The 24421-nt window shown below is 40.9% G+C and overlaps 1 protein-coding gene across 8 annotated transcripts in view; it reads right to left on the reverse strand.

The window, feature by feature from the left end:
- kn (EBF transcription factor knot) overlaps positions 1-24421 on the reverse strand; it is a 528425-nt gene that overhangs the window by 69264 nt on the left and 434740 nt on the right. For all 8 annotated transcript variants that reach the window (XM_071675839.1, XM_071675837.1, XM_071675838.1 and 5 more), the window contains one exon: positions 907-988. In XM_071675839.1, the coding sequence (XP_071531940.1) occupies positions 907-988 (82 nt within the window). The remainder of the gene's footprint in view (positions 1-906; positions 989-24421) is intronic.

Here is a 24421-nt window from a genome sequence, read left to right on the forward strand (position 1 = left end):
ATATAATTGAATCTTCTATCATTAGATACACAAAGAATTATAATCGTAGTATTAGTGATGGTCTATACAAATTAGATAACTTTATTGTTGATAAAATTTGTAAAATGATAGATTTATGATACGCTCGTTGTCTGTCTTGGACAATCGCATTTTTACCAAATGGCGTCCTAGCTACGTCTCTTCGTTGTATATCAACTGACATATTTCTCTCTTGTGTTCTCCCCTGATGATGTGATTATTACACGAAAGTGCACTTGGGCCCATAGCCTAGCGGTAGCATTCCCGCCTGTTGCACAGGGGTCCCGGGTTTGATCCTGGCTGTTGGAAGTTTGTATGTTCTATGAAGGTGCGAGTTCCGATGCACTTTGTTCGTAAAACACCAAGAACCACTAACCCAAAACCCACCACATGTGATAAGTCAGTACTGTTAAAGGCATATTTCACTTAGCAACACCTTCACCACGACAAAACTTACATATGAACATTTTTCCGAAAGACAGTCGGAGGTAACAGATTCCCAGTGTTTAAGCAGACGTTGGTAATATACAACGTGAATGATAAATGTGTGTTATTTATGATTTCTGTGTTATGGCGAGAGAGTTTTGCACTAGTGTTGCGCCGTTTCTCAGTCGTGTAAATATATGTAATCATGTCTTTATTGCTATGAGTGTATGCACACACACACACACACACACACACACACACACACACACACACACACACACCATCTTAAACCAGGTTCCTGCATATCGTCTAACCCCAAGGGAAGGATGAACACCTTGCGGGCACGAGCTGACTCATGGTCAGTAACGCTAACCGCTACACCGTAGTTACACAAACCCATATGTGTGTGTGTGTGTGTGTGTGTGTGTGTGCTGTGCACTTGCGCTTGCGCATGAGACTCACCTGGAAGCGACGCATGTCTCTAGGGTTGCCAGCGTTCTTCAGACAGTTCTGGTTACACTTGAGGAAAAACTTGAGGAAGAACCTGAAAGGAGAAAAAAAACATTCCACGGTCAGAATAGATACTATCAACTGACATCACACATACCGTGCACGTTCAGCGGTCAGAGTAAATACTGTCAACTGACATCACATATACCGTACACGCTCAGCGGTCAGCGTAAATACTGTCAACTGACAATACATTTGCAATCCTCGCGCAGCTGCTGTGGTAACTGTCATCTCTGACATCACATATACAGAGCATGTTCACTGTCATGGTAAGCTGTCGTCCGACATCACATACGCTCAGCGTTACAGTAAGCACTGCCGACTAACTAAAGTTACCTCCAGAGAAATGCATTTTAAATTTAAGAAGATTGCAACTTATAATCATAACACGCTCAGCTGTCATCTGACATTACGTATACAGTGCACGCTCAGCGGTCACCGTAAACTGTCACCTGACACCAGGTATACAGCATTGGCTCAGATTCTTTGTAAGCTATTATCAAATACCCGTCGTTGTTCTGTTCAGTGAAAGAATTAAAAATTCTGTCGGTAGCACTAGGAGAATTTCTTTTTTTTATGATAGCTGAGACGGCGCGGGCAACTGGGGCCCTAATCAAGGCCATCCCATTAGCGCTATATATATATATCTATATATATATATATATATATATATATATATATATATATATATATATAATGGATTTGTATGCAGCATTTGTGGATCTGGAGAAGGCATATGATAGAGTTGATAGAGATGCTCTGTGGAAGGTACTAAGAATATATGGTGTGGGAGGCAAGTTGTTAGAAGCAGCGAAAAGTTTTTATCGAGGATGTAAGGCATGTGTACGTGTAGGAAAAGAGGAAAGTGATTGGTTCTCAGTGAATGTAGGTTTGCGGCAGGGGTGTGTGATGTCTCCATGGTTGTTTAATTTGTTTATGGATAGGGTTGTTAGGGAGGTGAATGCAAGAGTTTTGGAAAGAGGGGCAAGTATGAAGTCTGTTGGGGATGAGAGAGCTTAGGAAGTAAGTCAGTTGTTGTTCGCTGATGATACAGCGCTGGTGGCTGATTCATGTGAGAAACTGCAGAAGCTGGTGACTGAGTTTGGTAAAGTGTGTGAAAGAAGAAAGTTAAGAGTAAATGTGAATAAGAGCAAGGTTATTAGGTACAGTAGGGTTGAGGGTCAAGTCAATTAGGAGATAAGTTTGAATGGAGAAAAACTGGAGGAAGTAAAGTGTTTTAGATATCTGGGGGTGGATCTGGCAGCGGAGGGAACCATGGAAGCGGAAGTGAATCATAGGGTGGGGGAGGGGGCGAAAATCCTGGGAGCCTTGAAGAATGTGTGGAAGTCGAGAACATTATTTCGGAAAGCAAAAATGGGTATGTTTGAAAGAATAGTGGTTCCAACAATGTTGTATGGTTGCGAGGCGTGGGCTATGGATAGAGTTGTGCGCAGGAGGGTGGATATGCTGGAAATGAGATGCTTGAGAACAATATGTGGTGTGAGGTGGTTTGATCGAGTAAGTAATGTAAGGGTAAGAGAGATGTGTGGAAATAAAAAGAGCGTGGTTGAGAGAGCAGAAGAGGGTGTTTTGAAATGGTTTGGGAACATGGAGAGAATGAGTGAGGAAAGATTGACCAAGAGGATATATGTGTCGGAGGTGGAGGGAACGAGGAGAAGTAGGAGACCAAATTGGAAGTGGAAAGATGGAGTGAAAAAGATTTTGAGTGATCGGGGCCTGAACATGCAGGAGGGTGAAAGGCGGGCAAGGAATAGAGTGAATTGGATCGATGTGGTATACCGGGGTCGACGTGCTGTCATTGGATTGTTTTTGGAATATCCTCACCTGGCCCCACTCTGTTCCTTCTTTGGGAAAATTAAAAAAAAAAAAAAACGAGAGGGGAGGATTTCCAGCCCCCCGCAAACTCCCCTTTTAGTCGCCTTCTACGACACGCAGGGAATACGTGGGAAGTATTCTTAATCCCCTATCCCCAGGGATAATATACATATATATATATATATATATATATATATATATATATATATATATATATATATATATATATATATATATATATATATTCTTTTTTTTTTTCTTTGTCGCTGTCTCCCGCGTTTGCGAGGTAGCGCAAGGAAACAGACGAAAGAAATGGCCCAACCCACCCCCATACACATGTATATACATACGTCCACACACGCAAATATACATACCTACACAGCTTTCCATGGTTTACCCCAGACGCTTCACATGCCCTGATTCAATCCACTGACAGCACGTCAACCCCGGTATACCACATCGATCCAATTCACTCTATTCCTTGCCCTCCTTTCACCCTCCTGCATGTTCAGGCCCCGATCACACAAAATCTTTTTCACTCCATCTTTCCACCTCCAATTTGGTCTCCCTCTTCTCCTCGTTCCCTCCACCTCCGACACATATATCCTCTTGGTCAATCTTTCCTCACTCATTCTCTCCATGTGACCAAACCATTTCAAAACACCCTCTTCTGCTCTCTCAACCACGCTCTTTTTATTTCCACACATCTCTCTTACCCTTACGTTACTTACTCGATCAAACCACCTCACACCACACATTGTCCTCAAACATCTCATTTCCAGCACATCCATCCTCCTGCGCACAACTCTATCCATAGTCCACGCCTCGCAACCATACAACATTGTTGGAACCACTATTCCTTCAAACATACCCATTTTTGCTTTCCGAGATAATGTTCTCGACTTCCACACATTCTTCAAGGCTCCCAGAATTTTCGCCCCCTCCCCCACCCTATGATTCACTTCCGCTTCCATGGTTCCCTCCGCTGCCAGATCCACCCCCAGATATCTAAAACACTTTACTTCCTCCAGTTTTTCTCCATTCAAACTTATCTCCCAATTGACTTGACCCTCAACCCTACTGTACCTAATAACCTTGCTCTTATTCACATTTACTCTTAACTTTCTTCTTTCACACACTTTACCAAACTCAGTCACCAGCTTCTGCAGTTTCTCACATGAATCAGCCACCAGCGCTGTATCATCAGCGAACAACAACTGACTCACTTCCCAAGCTCTCTCATCCCCAACAGACTTCATACTTGCCCCTCTTTCCAAAACTCTTGCATTCACCTCCCTAACAACCCCATCCATAAACAAATTAAACAACCATGGAGACATCACACACCCTTGCCGCAAACCTACATTCACTGAGAACCAATCACTTTCCTCTCTTCCTACACGTACACATGCCTTACATCCTCGATAAAAACTTTTCACTGCTTCTAACAACTTGCCTCCCACACCATATATTCTTAATACCTTCCACAGAGCATCTCTATCAACTCTATCATATGCCTTCTCCAGATCCATAAATGCTACATACAAATCCATTTGCTTTTCTAAGTATTTCTCACATACATTCTTCAAAGCAAACACCTGATCCACACATCCTTTACCACTTCTGAAACCACACTGCTCTTCCCCAATCTGATGCTCTGTACATGCCTTCACCCTCTCAATCAATACCCTCCCATATGATATATATATATATATATATATATATATATATATATATATATATATATTTTTTTTTTTTTTTTTTTTTATACTTTGTCGCTGTCTCCCGCATTTGCGAGGTAGCGCAAGGAAACAGACGAAAGAAATGGCCCAACCCCCATACACACGTACATACACACGTCCACACACGCAAATATACATACCTACACAGCTTTCCATGGTTTACCCCAGACGCTTCACATGCCTTGATTCAATCCACTGACAGCACGTCAACCCCTGTATACCACATCGCTCCAATTCACTCTATTTCTTGCCCTCCTTTCACCCTCCTGCATGTTCAGGCCCCGATCACACAAAATCTTTTTCACTCCATCTTTCCACCTCCAATTTGGCCTCCCTCTTCTCCTCGTTCCCTCCACCTCCGACACATATATCCTCTTGGTCAATCTTTCCTCACTCATTCTCTCCATGTGCCCAAACCATTTCAAAACACCCTCTTCTGCTCTCTCAACCACGCTCTTTTTATTTCCACACATCTCTCTTACCCTTACGTTACTTACTCGATCAAACCACCTCACACCACACATTGTCCTCAAACATCTCATTTCCAGCACATCCATCCTCCTGCGCACAACTCTATCCATAGCCCACGCCTCGCAACCATACAACATTGTTGGAACCACTATTCCTTCAAACATACCCATTTTTGCTTTCCGAGATAATGTTCTCGACTTCCACACATTTTTCAAGGCTCCCAAAATTTTCGCCCCCTCCCCCACCCTATGATCCACTTCCGCTTCCATGGTTCCATCCGCTGACAGATCCACTCCCAGATATCTAAAACACTTCACTTCCTCCAGTTTTTCTCCATTCAAACTCACCTCCCAATTGACTTGACCCTCAACCCTACTGTACCTAATAACCTTGCTCTTATTCACATTTACTCTTAACTTTCTTCTTCCACACACTTTACCAAACTCAGTCACCAGCTTCTGCAGTTTCTCACATGAATCAGCCACCAGCGCTGTATCATCAGCGAACAACAACTGACTCACTTCCCAAGCTCTCTCATCCCCAACAGACTTCATACTTGCCCCTCTTTCCAGGACTCTTGCATTTACCTCCCTAACAACCCCATCCATAAACAAATTAAACAACCATGGAGACATCACACAACCCTGCCGCAAACCTACATTCACTGAGAACCAATCACTTTCCTCTCTTCCTACACGTACACATGCCTTACATCCTCGATAAAAACTTTTCACTGCTTCTAACAACTTGCCTCCCACACCATATATTCTTAATACCTTCCACAGAGCATCTCTATCAACTCTATCATATGCCTTCTCCAGATCCATAAATGCTACATACAAATCCATTTGCTTTTCTAAGTATTTCTCACATACATTCTTCAAAGCAAACACCTGATCCACACATCCTCTACCACTTCTGAAACCGCACTGCTCTTCCCCAATCTGATGCTCTGTACATGCCTTCACCCTCTCAATCAATACCCTCCCATATAATTTACCAGGAATACTCAACAAACTTATACCTCTGTAATTTGAGCACTCACTCTTGTCCCCTTTGCCTTTGTACAATGGCACTATGCACGCATTCCGCCAATCCTCAGGCACCTCACCATGAGTCATACATACATTAAATAACCTTACCAACCAGTCAACAATACAGTCACCCCCTTTTTTAATAAATTCCACTGCAATACCATCCAATCCTGCTGCCTTGCCGGCTTTCATCTTCCGCAAAGCTTTTACTACCTCTTCTCTGTTTACCAAATCATTTTCCCCAACCCTCTCACTTTGCACACCACCTCGACCAAAACACCCTATATCTGCCACTCTGTCATCAGACACATTCAACAAACCTTCAAAATACTCATTCCATCTCCTTCTCACATCACCACTACTTGTTATCACCTCCCCATTTACGCCCTTCACTGAAGTTCCCATTTGCTCCCTTGTCTTACGCACCCTATTTACCTCCTTCCAGAACATCTTTTTATTCTCCCTAAAATTTACTGATAGTCTCTCACCCCAACTCTCATTTGCCCTTTTTTTCACCTCTTGCACCTTTCTCTTGACCTCCTGTCTCTTTCTTTTATACTTCTCCCACTCAATTGCATTTTTTCCCTGCAAAAATCGTCCAAATGCCTCTCTCTTCTCTTTCACTAATACTCTTACTTCTTCATCCCACCACTCACTACCCTTTCTAAACAGCCCACCTCCCACTCTTCTCATGCCACAAGCATCTTTTGCGCAATCCATCACTGATTCCCTAAATACATCCCATTCCTCCCCCACTCCCCTTACTTCCATTGTTCTCACCTTTTTCCATTCTGTACACAGTCTCTCCTGGTACTTCCCCACACAGGTCTCCTTCCCAAGCTCACTTACTCTCACCACCTTCTTCACCCCAACATTCACTCCTCTTTTCTGAAAACCCATACTAATCTTCACCTTAGCCTCCACAAGATAATGATCAGACATCCCTCCAGTTGCACCTCTCAGCACATTAACATCCAAAAGTCTCTCTTTCGCACGCCTGTCAATTAACACGTAATCCAATAACGCTCTCTGGCCATCTCTCCTACTTACATAAGTATACTTATGTATATCTCGCTTTTTAAACCAGGTATTCCCAATCATCAGTCCTTTTTCAGCACATAAATCTACAAGCTCTTCACCATTTCCATTTACAACACTGAACACCCCATGCATACCAATTATTCCCTCAACTGCCACATTACTCACCTTTGCATTCAAATCACCCATCACTATAACCCGGTCTCGTGCATCAAAACCGCTAACACACTCATTCAGCTGCTCCCAAAACACTTGCCTCTCATGATCTTTCTTCTCATGCCCAGGTGCATATGCACCAATAATCACCCACCTCTCTCCATCAACTTTCAATTTTACCCATATTAATCGAGAATTTACTTTCTTACATTCTATCACATACTCCCATATATATATATGGGCTCTACGACACACAGGGAATACATGGGAAGTATTCTTTCTCCTTTTATATATTATTTATATGTTTATTTATTTTTATTTATTTATTATACTTGATCACTTTTCCTGCGTCAGTGAGGTAGCGCCAAGAATGGCCCATCTACACACACACACACACACACACACACACACACACACACACACACAGATATATATATATATATATATATATATATATATATATATATATATATATATATATATATATATATATATATATATATATATTATCCCTGGGGATAGGGGAGAAAGAATACTTCCCACGTATTCCCTGCGTGTCGTAGAAGGCGACTAAAAGGGGAGGGAGCGGGGGGCTGGAAATCCTCTCCTCTCATTATTTTTTTTTAATTTTCCAAAAGAAGGAACAGAGAAGGGGGCCAGGTGAGGATATTCCCTCAAAGGCCCAGTTCTCTGTTCTTAACTCTACCTCGCTAACGCGGGAAATGGCGAATAGTTTGAAAGAAAAGAAAGAAAATATATATATATATATATATTTATATATATATATATATATATATATATATATATATATATATATATATATATATATATATATATATATATATATATATATATATAGTATCTATTTTATTATACTTAGTCGCTGTCTCCAGCGTTAGCGAGGAAGAACAAGGAAACAGACGAAAGATTGGCCTAACCCACCCACATACACATGTATATACATAAACACCTACACACGCACAAATACATACCTATACATTTCAACGTATACATACATATACATACAGAGATATATACGCATGTACATATGCATACATGCTGCCTTCATCCATTCCTACCATCACCCCGCCACACATGAACTGGCACCCACTCCCCCCCGCGTGCGCGCGGGGTAGCGCTAGCAAAAGACAACACAGGCCACATTCATTCACACTGTCTATAGCTACCATGTGTAATGCACCAAAATCACAGTTCCCTTTCCACATCCAGGACCCACAAAACTTTCCATGGTTTACCCCAGATGCTTCACATGCCGTGGTTCAATCCATTGACAGCACGTCGACCCCAGTATATCACATCGTTCCAGTTCACTCTATTCCTTGCACGCCTTTCACCCCTCTGTATGTTCAGGCCCCGATCGCTCAATATATATATATATATATATATATATATATATATATATATATATATATATATATATATATATATATATATATATATATATCCTAGCCTGAGCCAGGTACCCATTTTATCGACCAACGCCAGGGGTGGATGAACAGCTGGGTTGGCTGTGGACCGACTGCCACAACCATGATTCGAACCTATGCGTTCGACCCTGGGCGGCCCGTGAATGTGTCACGGTTAAGAACGCTAACCACTACACCGCTGAACTTACAAGTAGCATTTTTCTGGATGTATATATAGTGATATCAAGAGAGAGAGAGAGAGAGAGAGAGAGAGAGAGAGAGAGAGAGAGAGAGAGAGAGAGAGAGAGAGAGAGAGAGAGAGTTCTTTTTTCCAGCCTCATTCGTACAATTTGAAGTGGAATTAAATCATGTTAGTACGTCTTGCCTATGGTATTACCACAAGGTAGACCCTGCTAGAAGATTGTAGTACATCAAGATAGACACTACCTGACCATGTCAATACAGCATTGCTGACCCTACGAGACTATGGTAACAACGCAAGGTAGATCCTTCCGAATCATGGTAGTACACAATGATGGACCCTACCAGGCTATGGTAGTGCCGCATGGTAGACCCCATTAGACTATAATAATACCATAAGATAGATCTACCAGACTATGGTAGAAGAGTATTGCCAACACCTTAATTTCCTCGACCCTTCTACTAGCATCACCATCACTTCTTTCTCCACCAGCAACAACAACACCGCTAACACTAGCACCAACTTCACAATCATCTCTTACGCCACCATCACCTCCTCCTTCACCACCACTCCAACCATCTCCACCACCACCAGGAGGGAAGGTAAGTGGCAGGCAGGCAGACAGCCAACCGGGCGGGTGTGCCCAAAATGGTGTAGCGGACTGATAAGGCACCCACGTTAAGGATTGGATTAGACCCAATCATGGCAAAAATGAGATGATACAGGGAGAGGCGGGGAGGCAGGGGTGGGAGCACCAGCTGGGAGGCAAGTGTTGGACACCTTGTTGAAACATCTTTACCAGCAAGTGCTGGGTGGTGAGCTGTTTTCTCTGCCGTTTCGTAAAATTAATCCGCACAGCACAGGGGATCGATCGTGTGGCAAGAAAGCAGAGTGACTCACTGACAGGAAACAACGAGTGGTACTAAATGGGGAGGCGTTTTACTGACTCTGCCTAACATGCGGGGTACCTACACATTTCATAACATGCATCAGTAACCTAGGAGCAATATTCACCGTTGTGCATGATTTCAAAATTTGCCGATGATACGATGTCAGAACATATACGGGTGTGTGTATAATACAAATATATATATATATATATATATATATATATATATATATATATATATATATATATATATATATATATATATATATATATATATATATATATATATATATATATATACTGGAAGGATCACAGTTTAGCGCGTGATCAAGTATATTCCTATGAGTCCACGGGGAATGAAACACGATAAGTTCCCAAGTGCACTCTCATGTAATAATCACATCATCATGGGAGATACGAGAAAGAGATACAAGCCAGTTGATAGACAACTAAGAGACGTAGCTAGGACGCCATTTGGTAATCAAGTGACCATCCAAATGCATTTGGATAGTAACTTGTTTACCAAATGGCGTCATAGCAACTTCTCTTCGTTGTATATCAACTGACTTGTATTTCTTTCTTGTATCACCCCATTTGGATACACTTGTTTACCAAACGGCGTCCTAGATACGTCTCTTCGCTATATATCAACTGGCTTGTATTTCTTGCTTGTATCTCCCCTGATGGTGTGATTATTACACGGAAGTGCACTTGGGAACTTATCGTGCTTCATATCTTCGTGGACACAGGAATATATATATATATATATATATATATATATATATATATATATATATATATATATATATATATATATATATATATATATATATATATATATATATATATATATATATTATCCCTGGGGGTAGGGGAGAAAGAATACTTCACACGTATTCCCTGCGTGTCGTAGAAGGCGACTAAAAGGGAAGGGAACGGGGGGCTGGAAATCCTCCCCTCTCATCTTTTTTTTTTTCTAATTTTCCAAAAGAAGGAACAGAGAAGGGGGCCAGGTCAGGATATTTCCTCAAAGGCCCAGTCCTCCGTTCTTAACGCTACCTCGCTAATGCGGGAAATGGCGAATAGTATGAAAGAAAAAGATATATATATATATATATATATATATATATATATATATATATATATATATATATATATATATATATATATATATATATACATATATATATAGATATATACAGAGCATCAGATTGGGGAAGAGCAGTGTGGTTTCAGAAATGGTAGAGGATGTGTTGATCAGGTGTTTGCTTTGAAGAATGTATGTGAGAAATACTTAGAAAAGCAAATGGATTTGTATGTGGCATTTATGGATCTGGAGAAGGCATATGATAGAGTTGATAGAGATGCTCTGTGGAAGGTATTAAGAATATATGGTGTGGGAGGCAAGTTCTTGGAAGCAATGAAAAGTTTTTTATCGAGGATGTAAGGCATGTGTACGTGTAGGAAGAGAGGAAAGTGATTGGTTTTCAGTGAATGTAGGTTTGCGGCAGGGGTGTGTGATGTCTCCATGGTTGTTTAATTTGTTTATGGATGGGGTTGTTAGGGAGGTGAATGCAAGAGTTTTGGAAAGAGGGGCAAGTATGAAGTCTGTTGTGGATGAGAGAGCTTGGGAAGTGAGTCACTTGTTGTTCGCTGATGATACAGCGCTGGTGGCTGATTCATGTGAGAAACTGCAGAAGCTGGTGACTGAGTTTGGTAAAGTGTGTGAAAGAAGAAAGTTAAGAGTAAATGTGAATAAGAGCAAGGTTATTAGGTACAGTAGGGTTGAGGGTCAAGTCAATTGGGAGGTAAGTTTGAATGGAGAAAAACTGGAAGAAGTAAAGTGTTTTAGATATCTGGGAGTGGATCTGGCAGCGGATGGAACCATGGAAGCGGAAGTGAATCATAGGGTGGGGGAGAGGGCGAAAATCCTGTGAGCCTTGAAGAATGTGTGGAAGTCGAGAACATTATCTCGGAAAGCAAAAATGGGTATGTTTGAAGGAATAGTGGTTCCAACAATGTTGTATGGTTGCGAGGCGTGGGCTATGGATAGAGTTGTGCGCAGGAGGATGGATGTGCTGGAAATGAGATGTTTGAGGACAATGTGTGGTGTGAGGTGGTTTGATCGAGTAAGTAACGTAAGGGTAAGAGAGATGTGTGGAAATAAAAAGAGCGTGGTTGAGAGAGCAGAAGAGGGTGTTTTGAAATGGTTTGGGCACATGGAGAGAATGAGTGAGGAAAGATTGACCAAGAGGATATATGTGTCGGAGGCGGAGGGAACGAGGAGAAGTGGGAGACCAAATTGGAGGTGGAAAGATGGAGTAAAAAAGATTTTGTGTGATCGGGGCCTGAACATGCAGGAGGGTGAAAGGCGGGCAAGGAATAGAGTGAATTGGATCGATGTGGTATACCGGGGTTGACGTGCTGTCAGTGGATTGAATCAGGGCATGTGAAGCGTCTGGGGTAAACCATGGAAAGCTGTGTAGGTATGTATCTTTGCGTGTGTGGACGTATGTACATACATGTGTATGGGGGTGGGTTGGGCCATTTCTTTCGTCTGTTTCCTTGCGCTACCTCGCAAACGCGGGAGACAGCGACAAAGCAAAAAAAAAAAAAAAAAAAAATATATATATATATATATATATATATATATATATATATATATATATATATATATATATTATCCCTGGGGGATAGGGGATTAAGAATACTTCCCACGTATTCCCTGCGTGTCGTAGAAGGCGACTAAAAGTGGAGGGAGCGGGGGGCTGGAAATTCTCCCCTCTCGTTTTTTTTTTTTTTAATTTTCCAAAAGAAGGAACAGAGGGGGCCAGGTGAGGATATTCCAAAAAAGGCCCAGTCCTCTGTTCTTAACGCTACCTCGTTAACGCGGGAAATGGCGAATAGTTTAAAAAAAAAAAAAAATATATATATATATATATATATATATATATATATATATATATATATATATATATATATATATATATATATATATATATATATATATATAGCTCTGTCAGAGGAAAACTGCTTAAGAATTCAAAGTGATTGAGACACATTCGTGGAGTGGTGAAGATATGGCATATGGACTTCACGTAGTGATGCTTGGTGGGCTATTATTGGAACCCCAAGAAGATAAGGACCTTAGAGTGATAATCTAAAGTACACAACAGCAAATTGCATAAAGCGAACAATGATGAGTTTCATAAACAGAAATATATACCATAAAACACTTGGGCCAGACCTCATTGATTTGGAATACGCTGATCAGTTGTGGTCACCCAGTTTCATCAAAGACAAACTAGAACTAACACAAAAAAGAACAAGATTGATTGCATCGCTAGGAAGTAAGCATCACAGAGAGAGACTCAAAGATCTAAAATCATTTTCTCTTAAGAAGCATCGGCTCCACGAGATCTAATATAGGTTTTGAAAATATTAAATGATTCAGCCAATATAACCGCAAAATATTTTTCACAAAATGAAAGATTCAGAAACCAGCAATACTTGTACGAAGTTAGAAGGCAGGAGAAGTAATAACAAACTCGCACAAAATGGTTTTCCAACCCTAGATCTGACGTAATCATTACGAAGTACTTTTACCTCCAGAAGAATTGTGAACGTATAGAACGATATGCTAATAACGAGTGGTTGAACGCAGTACGTTTGAGTACAGACTGAATAGATGTTTGGGTTCAAGCAAATGACACAATAACTGCGCATCCTTAAGTCGCCTTGACAATCTGGAATTATTTTTGTGCTTTCTAACTTTACCTGAGTTTCTCATATCGTCCACTATCACAGACTGAGTGGCATGTTGCTGTTTGAATTCCTTTGTCCTAAACGTATTCATTTGTACAGTACCTTTAAAGCATGGCAACTAATAAATACTTCAGTTATATCACTTATCGGTAAATAAGCCTGTTCAAGATGATAATCTATGCATTTAGATTCCTTATCAATTGACAGTTTCACTTTTTACAAGGTATGAACCTCCACCCTGGAATATACCGCGTTAAGATCATAATTAGTATATGGTTCCTGTCTATAGTTTCCTAAAGAATTTCTGTGGCAGTAAACTCTTTCTATAAATGGTAATCCATCTCAGCTATTTTCATGCTGGTTGCTGTATTGTGGGTAGATAAACCCTACTCTACTATCTCTCATATCTCGGATAAATTAGGAACTTAGGATACTGACATTGCTCTCCAGCAGGTAACGTCTGTCCTTCCCATGTACTTCCATGACTGTTGCGATAATGTGGGCGCCCACAGACCTCAGAGTGGTTCATCGCGTCCTTCGTACCACATTAGTATTGTTAACTGACAGTTACACCCAGGGTCCCATGGAATGCACACCACAATCAGCAACAGAAACAAAGATTCATAGAAATATAGTTTAACCCTTAGAACGTGTCTTACAGAGTCAGGCTCACACACACACACACACACACACACACACACACACACACACACACACACACACACACACTTAGAGATGGATTTCTTCGTATTATATGTGCCAAAACCCAGAGTCTAACACTTAAATCTTTTGTAAAGACGGGAAAATAAAAGGACATGATATTTTGGGCTGCACGAAGAGGAAACAAATGGGTAGTCTGTCAGCCTCTCTGGCCATCTTGAGTCACTGACGACCTTATTTGTCGGGCAAAACACCGGATCCAGTTTCCTCCTGTTCCGGTGTGGTGGGGTTGTTGTCTCAACAACCCTACACTACAGCACTGATATTTCCCCAACACCTAACCACTACACCACCGATATTCCCCCAACACCTACGCACTGTCTTATTGATATTCTCCAACACCTATACATTATACCATTGGTATTTCCTCATCACATAAACGCTATAACCATTGGCATTCCCTCAACACCTACACACTACGACCGCTGGCACTACTGTCGCTAGTTATCCCAAAAGTCTAGGGAGAATAAGAAAGTGAAAGGTGAAAGGCGGGAAATGATGGCAAAACAAAAGAGGGGAAGTGAATAGTGGGAGAATACGAGGCAATGAATTGTATGAGAGAGAGAGAGAGAGAGAGAGAGAGAGAGAGAGAGAGAGAGAGAGAGAGAGAGAGAGAGAGAGAGAGAGAGAGAGAGAGACCTTGCATCTCCTGAGATGAAATGTTGTCCACAAATTCACTTAGAATCATGTATAATGCGTCAGACAGTTCCTCTGAGCTGCGGTCGCCGGGCTCCTCAGCAGACGTCTACACCCCACAACAGATGCCGTTATTTTAGCTCCAGTTTCACGTTATTTACCAAGACCAGAGGGTCGGCAGCGGTCGCGGGGAGGAAAATAATGAGCGAGGTGTCAAGACCCAGGCCAGGCGCCCACTGTTGACTTGAGGCGCCAGACCATGATTGACAAATGAACAGCGAGATGGGCGCGAGCCTCCGCTGGTTGCCATCCTCTATATTAGATATTTTTCTAGTAATATGTGTCGCAATTAAGGTATTAGGATATGTTGTGATATATCCCCTTATTCATACATCGATATATCTCGTTAGTGATATACCATATTGTACCGGTATATCTCGTTAGTCTTGGCAAATGGTCAGCGTGAATTATCATCATACCTCTGCTACCATTGTGGTGAAGCAAGGGTGACTATTGACCCCCAAGGACGACGGTAACGACCCTTGAAGATGATGATATGACCTTTATGTACAATGGCCTGACCTTTGACCCAATCATTGAGGATCAGACCAAAAATATCACGCTATCATACCCAGGGGTCGTACCATCGAACTCAAGGGTCGTACTGTTGTACTCAAAGTTCGTAGCGTCGTGCTCCTCGGGAGGGTCCTAGGCAGGTGTGGGGCAGCTGTGGAGGCGACGAGGGACCGCCGGGTCAAACATATTGGAGGGTGACCTGATGTGACCTGACACACGCAACAAACTTGTTGACTTCTTGACCCCTTACGATTACATTTATATACATATATACATTCGTTCACACTCAGTCTCTAGCTGTCATGTGCATTACACCGAAACCACAGCTCCCTATCCATATCCAGGCCAGGAATGGATGAAGGCAAGCAAGTATGAATATATACATATGTATATACGTATATGTCTGTGTATGTGCATGTATATGTATGTATGTGTGTATATGCTAATACATGTATATGTATGTATATGTGCATGTATGGGCGGATGGGCTATCTCACTGATGCGGGAAACGGCGATCAAGTATGATATATATATATATATATATATATATATATATATATATATATATATATATATATATATATATATGTGTGTGTGTGTGTGTGTGTGTGTGTGTGTGTGTGTGTATCACATACAAACCTCCAACAGCCAGGATCGAGCCCGGGACCCCTGTGACTTTGTGACGTCAACACAGCTGGCTTCCCTGTTAGAGCACACAAAACTTAATCCATAGCCTACTGCACACAAGGAATCCTTATCTAGTTGTTTAATAGACAGGTTTATCACAAAAAAAGCTTTTGTGTTCTTAGTCCAGACTTATCAAAACACATAAACAGAATTGTCCAGCAAGACCTATAGTGAGTTTAGTAGGCTCCATCACATATGAATTGTCAAAATGGTTAGTTTCTTTATTAAGCCCTTTATTGGGTAAGGCATCAAATTCTAATACCATGGACAATTTAGATTTAGTCAACAAGCTAAACAATATCAATGTTAATTTTGATTTCAAACTAGTTAGCTTTGATGTTTCCTCACTTTTCACTAAAGTTCCAGTTGATGACCTTTTAGAATATTTATTTGATGTCTTGGATGTTATTCACTTCCCTGTTTCAAAGTCTGTTTATATTAGACTGATAAAATTGTGTATAAAAGACTGTGTATTTCAATTCAATGGAGATTATTATGCTCAAAAATTTGATATGGCAGTGGGTAACCCTCTTTCACCTGTACTAAGTAATCTTTATATGGAATTTTTTGAAACAAAATTACTAAAGGATATCTTACCTTCTAATGCAAGTTGGTTTAGGTATGCAGATGATGTTCTTTGTGTTTGGCCAACAAATGAAAATTTACAAATATTTCTCCACTTACTTAACAATTTAGTACCTTCCATCAAATTTACTGTAGAAAATGAAAATAATGGTATGTTACCATTTTTAGATTGCATGATCCATAGGCAAGGAAACAAGTTTAAGTTTAGCATATACAGAAAACCTACCAATGTATGTTCATACATCCATCATTACTCATCTCAACATGATAGTTAAATTATCATCATTTCAATCTATGTTCCTTAGGGCATTACGTATTTGCAGTCCAGAGTTTATTGATGATGAGTTTGAGAAGATAAATTCTATTGGATCTAAGTTAAAGCACCCTAGATCTTTCATTAATAAATCCCTTAAGTTAGCAAAGAAATAATTTTATAGGGTTGAACCTAAACCTCCCATTGACACCAAGAATCTTTTAGTTCACCCTTTTAATAATAATTTCACTTTACTTCCCATGTTGCTTAAATCCTTTAATGTAAATGTTGCCTTTAGCAACAATAATACTATAAAGAATATCTTGATCAGGAATTCACCAGAAAATTCTCTTGGATGCATCTATAAGGTGCCATGTGGAAATTGTGATGAATTTTACGCTAGGCAGACTTATACGGATCTTTCTGTTAGACTTAAGCAACATAAATATAGTATAAGAACGGGACAAAAATCAAATGCTTTGTTTAATCACGTTAAAAGCTATGATCATTGTATTGACTGGAGTAATGCCATCTCCGTTATTAACTCTAACTCTATTACCACGAGAAATATAATTGAATGTTCTATCATTATATACACAAAGAATTATAATCTTGATATTAGTGATGGTCTGTACAAATTAGATAACTTAATTGTTGATGAAATTTGTAAAATGACTAGTTTATGAACGCTTGTTGTCTGTCTTGGCGAATCGCATGTTTACCAAATGGCGTCTTAGCTTCGTCTCTTTGGTGTATATCAACTGACTGTTATATTTCTCTCTTGTGTCTCCCCTGATGATGTGATTATTACACGAAAGTGCACTTGGGAACTTATCGTGTTTCATGTTCCCTGTGGACTCATAGGAATATATATATATATATATATATATATATATATATATATATATATATATATATATATATATATATATATATATATATATATATATATATATATATATATATATATATATATATATATATGTGTGTGTGTGTGTGTGTGTGTGTGTGTGTGTGTGTGTGTGTGTGTGTGTGTGTGTGTGTCAGAGGTGGAGAGAACAAGAAGAAGTGGTAGACCAAATTGGAGGTGGAAGTATTGAGTGAAAAAGATTCTAAGCGATTGGGGCCAGAACATACAAGAGGGAGGGGTGAGAGGCGTGCAAGGTGTAGAGTGAATTGGAACGATGTGGTATACCGGGGTCGACGTGCTGTCAATGTACTGAACAAGGGCATATGAAACTTCTGGGGTGAACCATGAAAAGATCTGTGGGGCCAGGACGTGGGTAGGGAGCACTGGTTTTGGCGCATTACATATTACAGCTAGAGACTGAGTGCGAACGAATGTGGCCTTTTTTGTCTGTTTTCCATTCTTCGTCTGTTTCCTGGCTCTCTCTCTCTCTCTCTCTCTCTCTCTCTCTCTCTCTCTCTCTCTCTCTCTCTCTCTCTCTCTCTCTCTCTCTCTCTCTATATATATATATATATATATATATTCCTATGTTGGAAGGGATCACAATTTTGCGCGTGATTAAGTATATTCCTATGAATCCACGGGGAAAATGAAGCACGTTAAGTTCCCAAGTGCACTTTCATGTAATAATCACATCATCAAGGGAGATACAAGAAAGAGATAAAAAGTCAGCTTGATATACAACGAAGAAACGTAGCTCGGACGCCATTTCGTAAACAAGTGATTGTCCAAGACAGACAACGAGCGTATCATAAACTTATTATGTGGACAAGAAGGGGAATTGTTTACAAATTTTATCAACAATAAAGCTATCCAATTTGTATAGACCTTCACTAAGATTAACGTTACAATTCTTTGAGTATTTAATAATAGAAGATTCAATATTTCCCCTGGTACGTCATTTCCCGCGTTAGCGAGGTAACGTTAAGAACAGAGGACTAAGCCTTTGAGGGAATATCCTCACCTGTCCCCCTTCTCTATCCCCTCTTTTGGAAAATTGAAAAAAAAGAAACAAGAGAGGAGGATTTCCAGATCCCCGCTCCCTCCTCTTTTAGTCGCCTTCTACGACACGCAGGAATACGTGGGAAGTATTCTTTCTCCCCTATCCCTAGGGATAATATATATATATATATATATATATATATATATATATATATATATATATATATATATATATATATATATATATAAATATATATATATATATATATTTTTTTTTTTTTTTTTTTATACTTTGTCGCTGTCTCCCGTATATATATCTATACGTTGAGATGTATAGGTATGTATATTTGCGTGTGTGGACGTGTATATATATATATATATATATATATATATATATATATATATATATATATATATATATATATATATATATATTTTCTTTCTTTTAAACTATTCGCCATTTCCCGCGTTAGCGAGGTAGCGTTAAGAACAGAGGACTGGGCCTTTTTTGGAATATCCTCACCTGGCCCCCTCTGTTTCTTCTTTTGGAAAATTAAAAAAAATGACGAGAGGGGAGGATTTCCAGCACCCCGCTCCCTCCTCTCTTAGTCGCCTTCTACGACACGCAGGGAATACGTGGGAAGTATTCTTAATCACCTATCCCAAGGGATAATATATATATATATATATATATATATATATATATATATATATATATATATATATATATTTTTTTTTATACTCTGTCGCTGTCTCCCGCGTTTGCGAGGTAGCGCAAGGAAACAGACGAAAGAAATGGCTCAACCCTCCCCATACACATGTACATACACACGTCCACACACGCAAATATACATACCTACACAGCTTTCCATGGTTTACCCCGGACGCTTCACATGCCTTGATTCAATCTACTGACAGCACGTCAACCCCTGTATACCACATCGCTCCAATTCACTCTATTCCTTGCCCTCCTTTCACCCTCCTGCATGTTCAGGCCCCGATCACACAAAATCTTTTTCACTCCATCTTTCCACCTCCAATTTGGTCTCCCTCTTCTCCTCGTTCCCTCCACCTCCGACACATATATCCTCTTGGTCAATCTTTCCTCACTCATTCTCTCCATGTGCCCAAACCATTTCAAAACACCCTCTTCTGCTCTCTCAACCACGCTCTTTTTATTTCCACACATCTCTCTTACCCTTACGTTACTTACTCGATCAAACCACCTCACACCACACATTGTCCTCAAACATCTCATTTCCAGCACATCCATCCTCCTGCGCACAACTCTATCCATAGCCCACGCCTCGCAACCATACAACATTGTTGGAACTACTATTCCTTCAAACATACCCATTTTTGCTTTCCGGGATAATGTTCTCGACTTCCACACATTTTTCAAGGCTCCCAAAATTTTCGCCCCCTCCCCCACCCTATGATCCACTTCCGCTTCCATGGTTCCATCCGCTGACAGATCCACTCCCAGATATCTAAAACACTTCACTTCCTCCAGTTTTTCTCCATTCAAACTCACCTCCCAATTGACTTGACCCTCAACCCTACTGTACCTAATAACCTTGCTCTTATTCACATTTACTCTTAACTTTCTTCTTCCACACACTTTACCAAACTCCGTCACCAGCTTCTGCAGTTTCTCACATGAATCCGCCACCAGCGCTGTATCATCAGCGAACAACAACTGACTCACTTCCCAAGCTCTCTCATCCCCAACAGACTTCATACTTGCCCCTCTTTCCAAGACTCTTGCATTTACCTCCCTAACAACCCCATCCATAAACAAATTAAACAACCATGGAGACATCACACACCCCTGCCGCAAACCTACATTCACTGAGAACCAATCACTTTCCTCTCTTCCTACACGTACACATGCCTTACATCCTCGATAAAAACTTTTCACTGCTTCTAACAACTTGCCTCCCACACCATATATTCTTAATACCTTCCACAGAGCATCTCTATCAACTCTATCATATGCCTTCTCCAGATCCATAAATGCTACATACAAATCCATTTGCTTTTCTAAGTATTTCTCACATACATTCTTCAAAGCAAACACCTGATCCACACAACCTCTACCACTTCTGAAACCACACTGCTCTTCCCCAATCTGATGCTCTGTACATGCCTTCACCCTCTCAATCAATACCCTCCCATATAATATATATATATATATATATATATATATATATATATATATATATATATATATATATATATATATATATATATATTTATATATATATATATGTATATATATATATATATATATATATATATATATATATATATATATATATATATATATATATATATATATATATATATATATATATATATATCCATAATTTTCATACTCTCTATAAACACACTTGCCTTAAACAACACGAAATACTTTGGTATGGTTCTAACTTCGGACCATCAAAATTTTTGCTGGTATATGTTATCTGATCCTACATATGTAAAGCCCAGGGCCTGACCAAGAAAACGTCAGGTCGTGCCCCACAGGGATATAATCCTAACATAAGACATCAAAACTCGGAGAGGGAATGTGGCGGCGGTCTGCCACAAACCAATCTACTCGTAATTCCCAGAAAATAACTGCGAGGGTAGCTCAGCGCGGCAGTTTGTGGGCGTCAGTGCTAGTTTCACGCCCCCAGGACGACGAGAGCCAGCCAGCCACCAAGCCAGCCTCGGGACCCAGCCAGTGAACCTCGGAAGCCAGCCAGCCAGCCAGCGGGCCTCGAGTGCCATCCAGTGAGACTTGTTAAGCCAGCCAGCCAGCTGACCTCGAGAATCAGCCAGCGAGACTCGGAGCCAGCCAAGCAGGCTCGGAGCCAACCAGCTAGCGAGCTTCGGGAACCAGCGAGCCTCGGAAGCATCAAGAAAGCCTTGAAAGGCAAGCAACGAGCCTCAAGAGCCAGCCAGCCAGCCTCGAGAGTAAGACAGCTAGTAACCTAGCCTCAGTTTTAAACTCGTTGTCCTACCAATGGGAACACCCTTCCCCACGCGACTTTCCTCCCGCTTCTTCCACCTTTTTCCTCTATATATGCACCACCTTTTCCTCTATATATACACCATATCTCCTTTATCATATACATTCAGCATATAGTCTTTTTTTTCTTTTTTCACTAATGCTCTGAATGCTAAAAATTTAGATTAATAACAAAAAAGGTCGTGTTCAAATGCGATGAAATAAATTGAACATCTTCGTGAAGGCATCACGACGCTGCCAGGGTGATGGAAGGCGGGCGAGGACAACGCCTGCCTCGCCCGCCGTTGAACACATCCGACGCCGCTGTACCTGCAGACCGTCGCTGCCCTCATTATCCGACAACAAAGCCTTTTAAAGTCTGAGAGGCGAGGGCCTGGTACCTAATTAGACTGGGCGCGTAATGAGACGCGCCCAGCAAGTGTGAGGAGCCCACAGCCGTGGGACTACCGTAGGAGGCCCACTGTCACGGTCTAGGAGGCACTCCGCGCTCAGCCGCCATCCTCCCTCTATCCACGCATACAACGTCCTATGTCATTCTTTATATATTGAAATATGTATGATATGCATATCATACAGTCACTCACAATCTTAGTGATCTCTGTTCACGACAATATCAAGAACAGAAAGAACTGTCCGCGTCTGAGGTTGTATACGCAAACTTATCAAATTAGCATCTTATCTATTTGTTATATCATAGGCCAGTGTCCGCCACAGCGGTTCTGCAACACTACAAACGCCGTTTTAACGTATCCCAACACCCCCCATGACCACGATGCAGCTATCGTAGAGAAGATAATGAGCAACTGCATCTCAATTGCCCTTCTCTGCAAATAGAGATTACTGTACAGTATGACAACAGTATAAGCTGTAGCCCCGACCAGTGGACGTGGGCAGCTCCCCGAGTGCTGTAGAGGCCTCATAAGGATAGCAGGGACATATATATATCCTTTGGTGTTCTGCCGATCGGTAGGTCAGTTTTATATAAATTTCTCTCAGTTCATATATCTGACGGGATGCGGTCCAGCTAAGACCAAGGAACCCCAGCCTTACACATGTGAGCAGGTCGTCTGTCATGTGCATCATGCTGCTGCCCCGTGGCTTCACCGTATGCCAGGTAAAGAGGGAGTGGTAGCAGGTGTTTCATCATGTTTAGGAATATGACACAGAAACGAAAGGAACGCTGACATTTTTTTATGTTTGCTGAGACGGGACGGGCAATTGAAGGCTTGACTTAAAGCAATTCCATAAACGCTATATATATATATATATATATATACATCTAACAGCCAGGATCGAACCCGGGATCCCTGCGTAGCCGGCAGAAGCACTACCCGTAAGGCTATAATCGTCCTTAAAAGGGAAATAACTATTAGAATACTATGTAATCGAATACCCTTCGTCTCACGTTGTGTGAGCCTATGGCAAATGACCAATGGATATCCCGTTGCTCACCAATATGTAACGAAGGGTATTCGGTTACATAGTATTCGAATAGTCATTTCCCTTTTAGGGGCGATCATAGCCCAGCAGTCGTGCTCCCCCTTGTCACGCAGGGGTCCCGGATTCGATCTTGGCTGATGGAGGTTAGTATGTTATATGCACTAAATTCGTGTTGTACAGTTAGGGTTTGTAATATGCTATCTGCTGGTTGTGTGAGCCTACGGGAGATGACCAGTGGAGCCCCGTTGCTCACCAACGTGAGAGAAAGAGTATTCGAGTACATAGAATACGAATAGTCATTTCCCTTTTAGGGCCAATCGTAGGTTGGCGGTAGTGCTCCCGCCCGCTACGCAGGGGTCCCGGGTTCGATCCCGGGTTTGAAGGTTTGTATGTTACATGGAAGTGCGCGTTCATATGCAATATATATATATATATATATATATATATATATATATACATATATATAGCTAGAGCCAGGTACCCATTTTATCGACCAACCACTAGGGGTGGATGAACAGCTGGGTTGACTGTTGACCGACTGCCGCAATCGGGATTCGAACCTATACGCTCGACCCTGGGTGATTTACCGTCATCGAATCTTTGTGCTTTAACTCTCTAATTCCTGAGACATGAAACACAGGTCTGAAACTTAAAAACAAACATTTCTTTTTATTCGAAGGCTTCAATCATGGAATCCTCACTGCTCTAAGATTTGTTAATGTCTCCAAGAACAAGAATTATAGATCGACTGAGCCATTGTCACTCCTCACCAATTGCACCGAACTCCCTTCAGAATGATTACATTATGCTTGTGTCTGAAGCACGACATAGGAATAACAAAATCACGCGTGATGGAGTGCCATGTCCAGTTTCCCTGGACTCTCACACACATTAGACTTAAAATACATGACAGAAAAAGGATGTCATTGACAATAATTAGGGTCTACCTCAGAGTACATTGAGAACAATCATTCAAACGGAAAACTGAGCAACATTTTCTGGCTTCAAGACAAAAAATGATATCAGTACCTTGATTTGATGTTGCCCAACTCTGGCTGGGCTACAAGATATTCATAGTAATTGGT

The sequence above is a fragment of the Panulirus ornatus genome, chromosome 21 (assembly GCF_036320965.1).
Source record: "Panulirus ornatus isolate Po-2019 chromosome 21, ASM3632096v1, whole genome shotgun sequence".
NCBI classification, from domain to species: domain Eukaryota; kingdom Metazoa; phylum Arthropoda; class Malacostraca; order Decapoda; family Palinuridae; genus Panulirus; species Panulirus ornatus.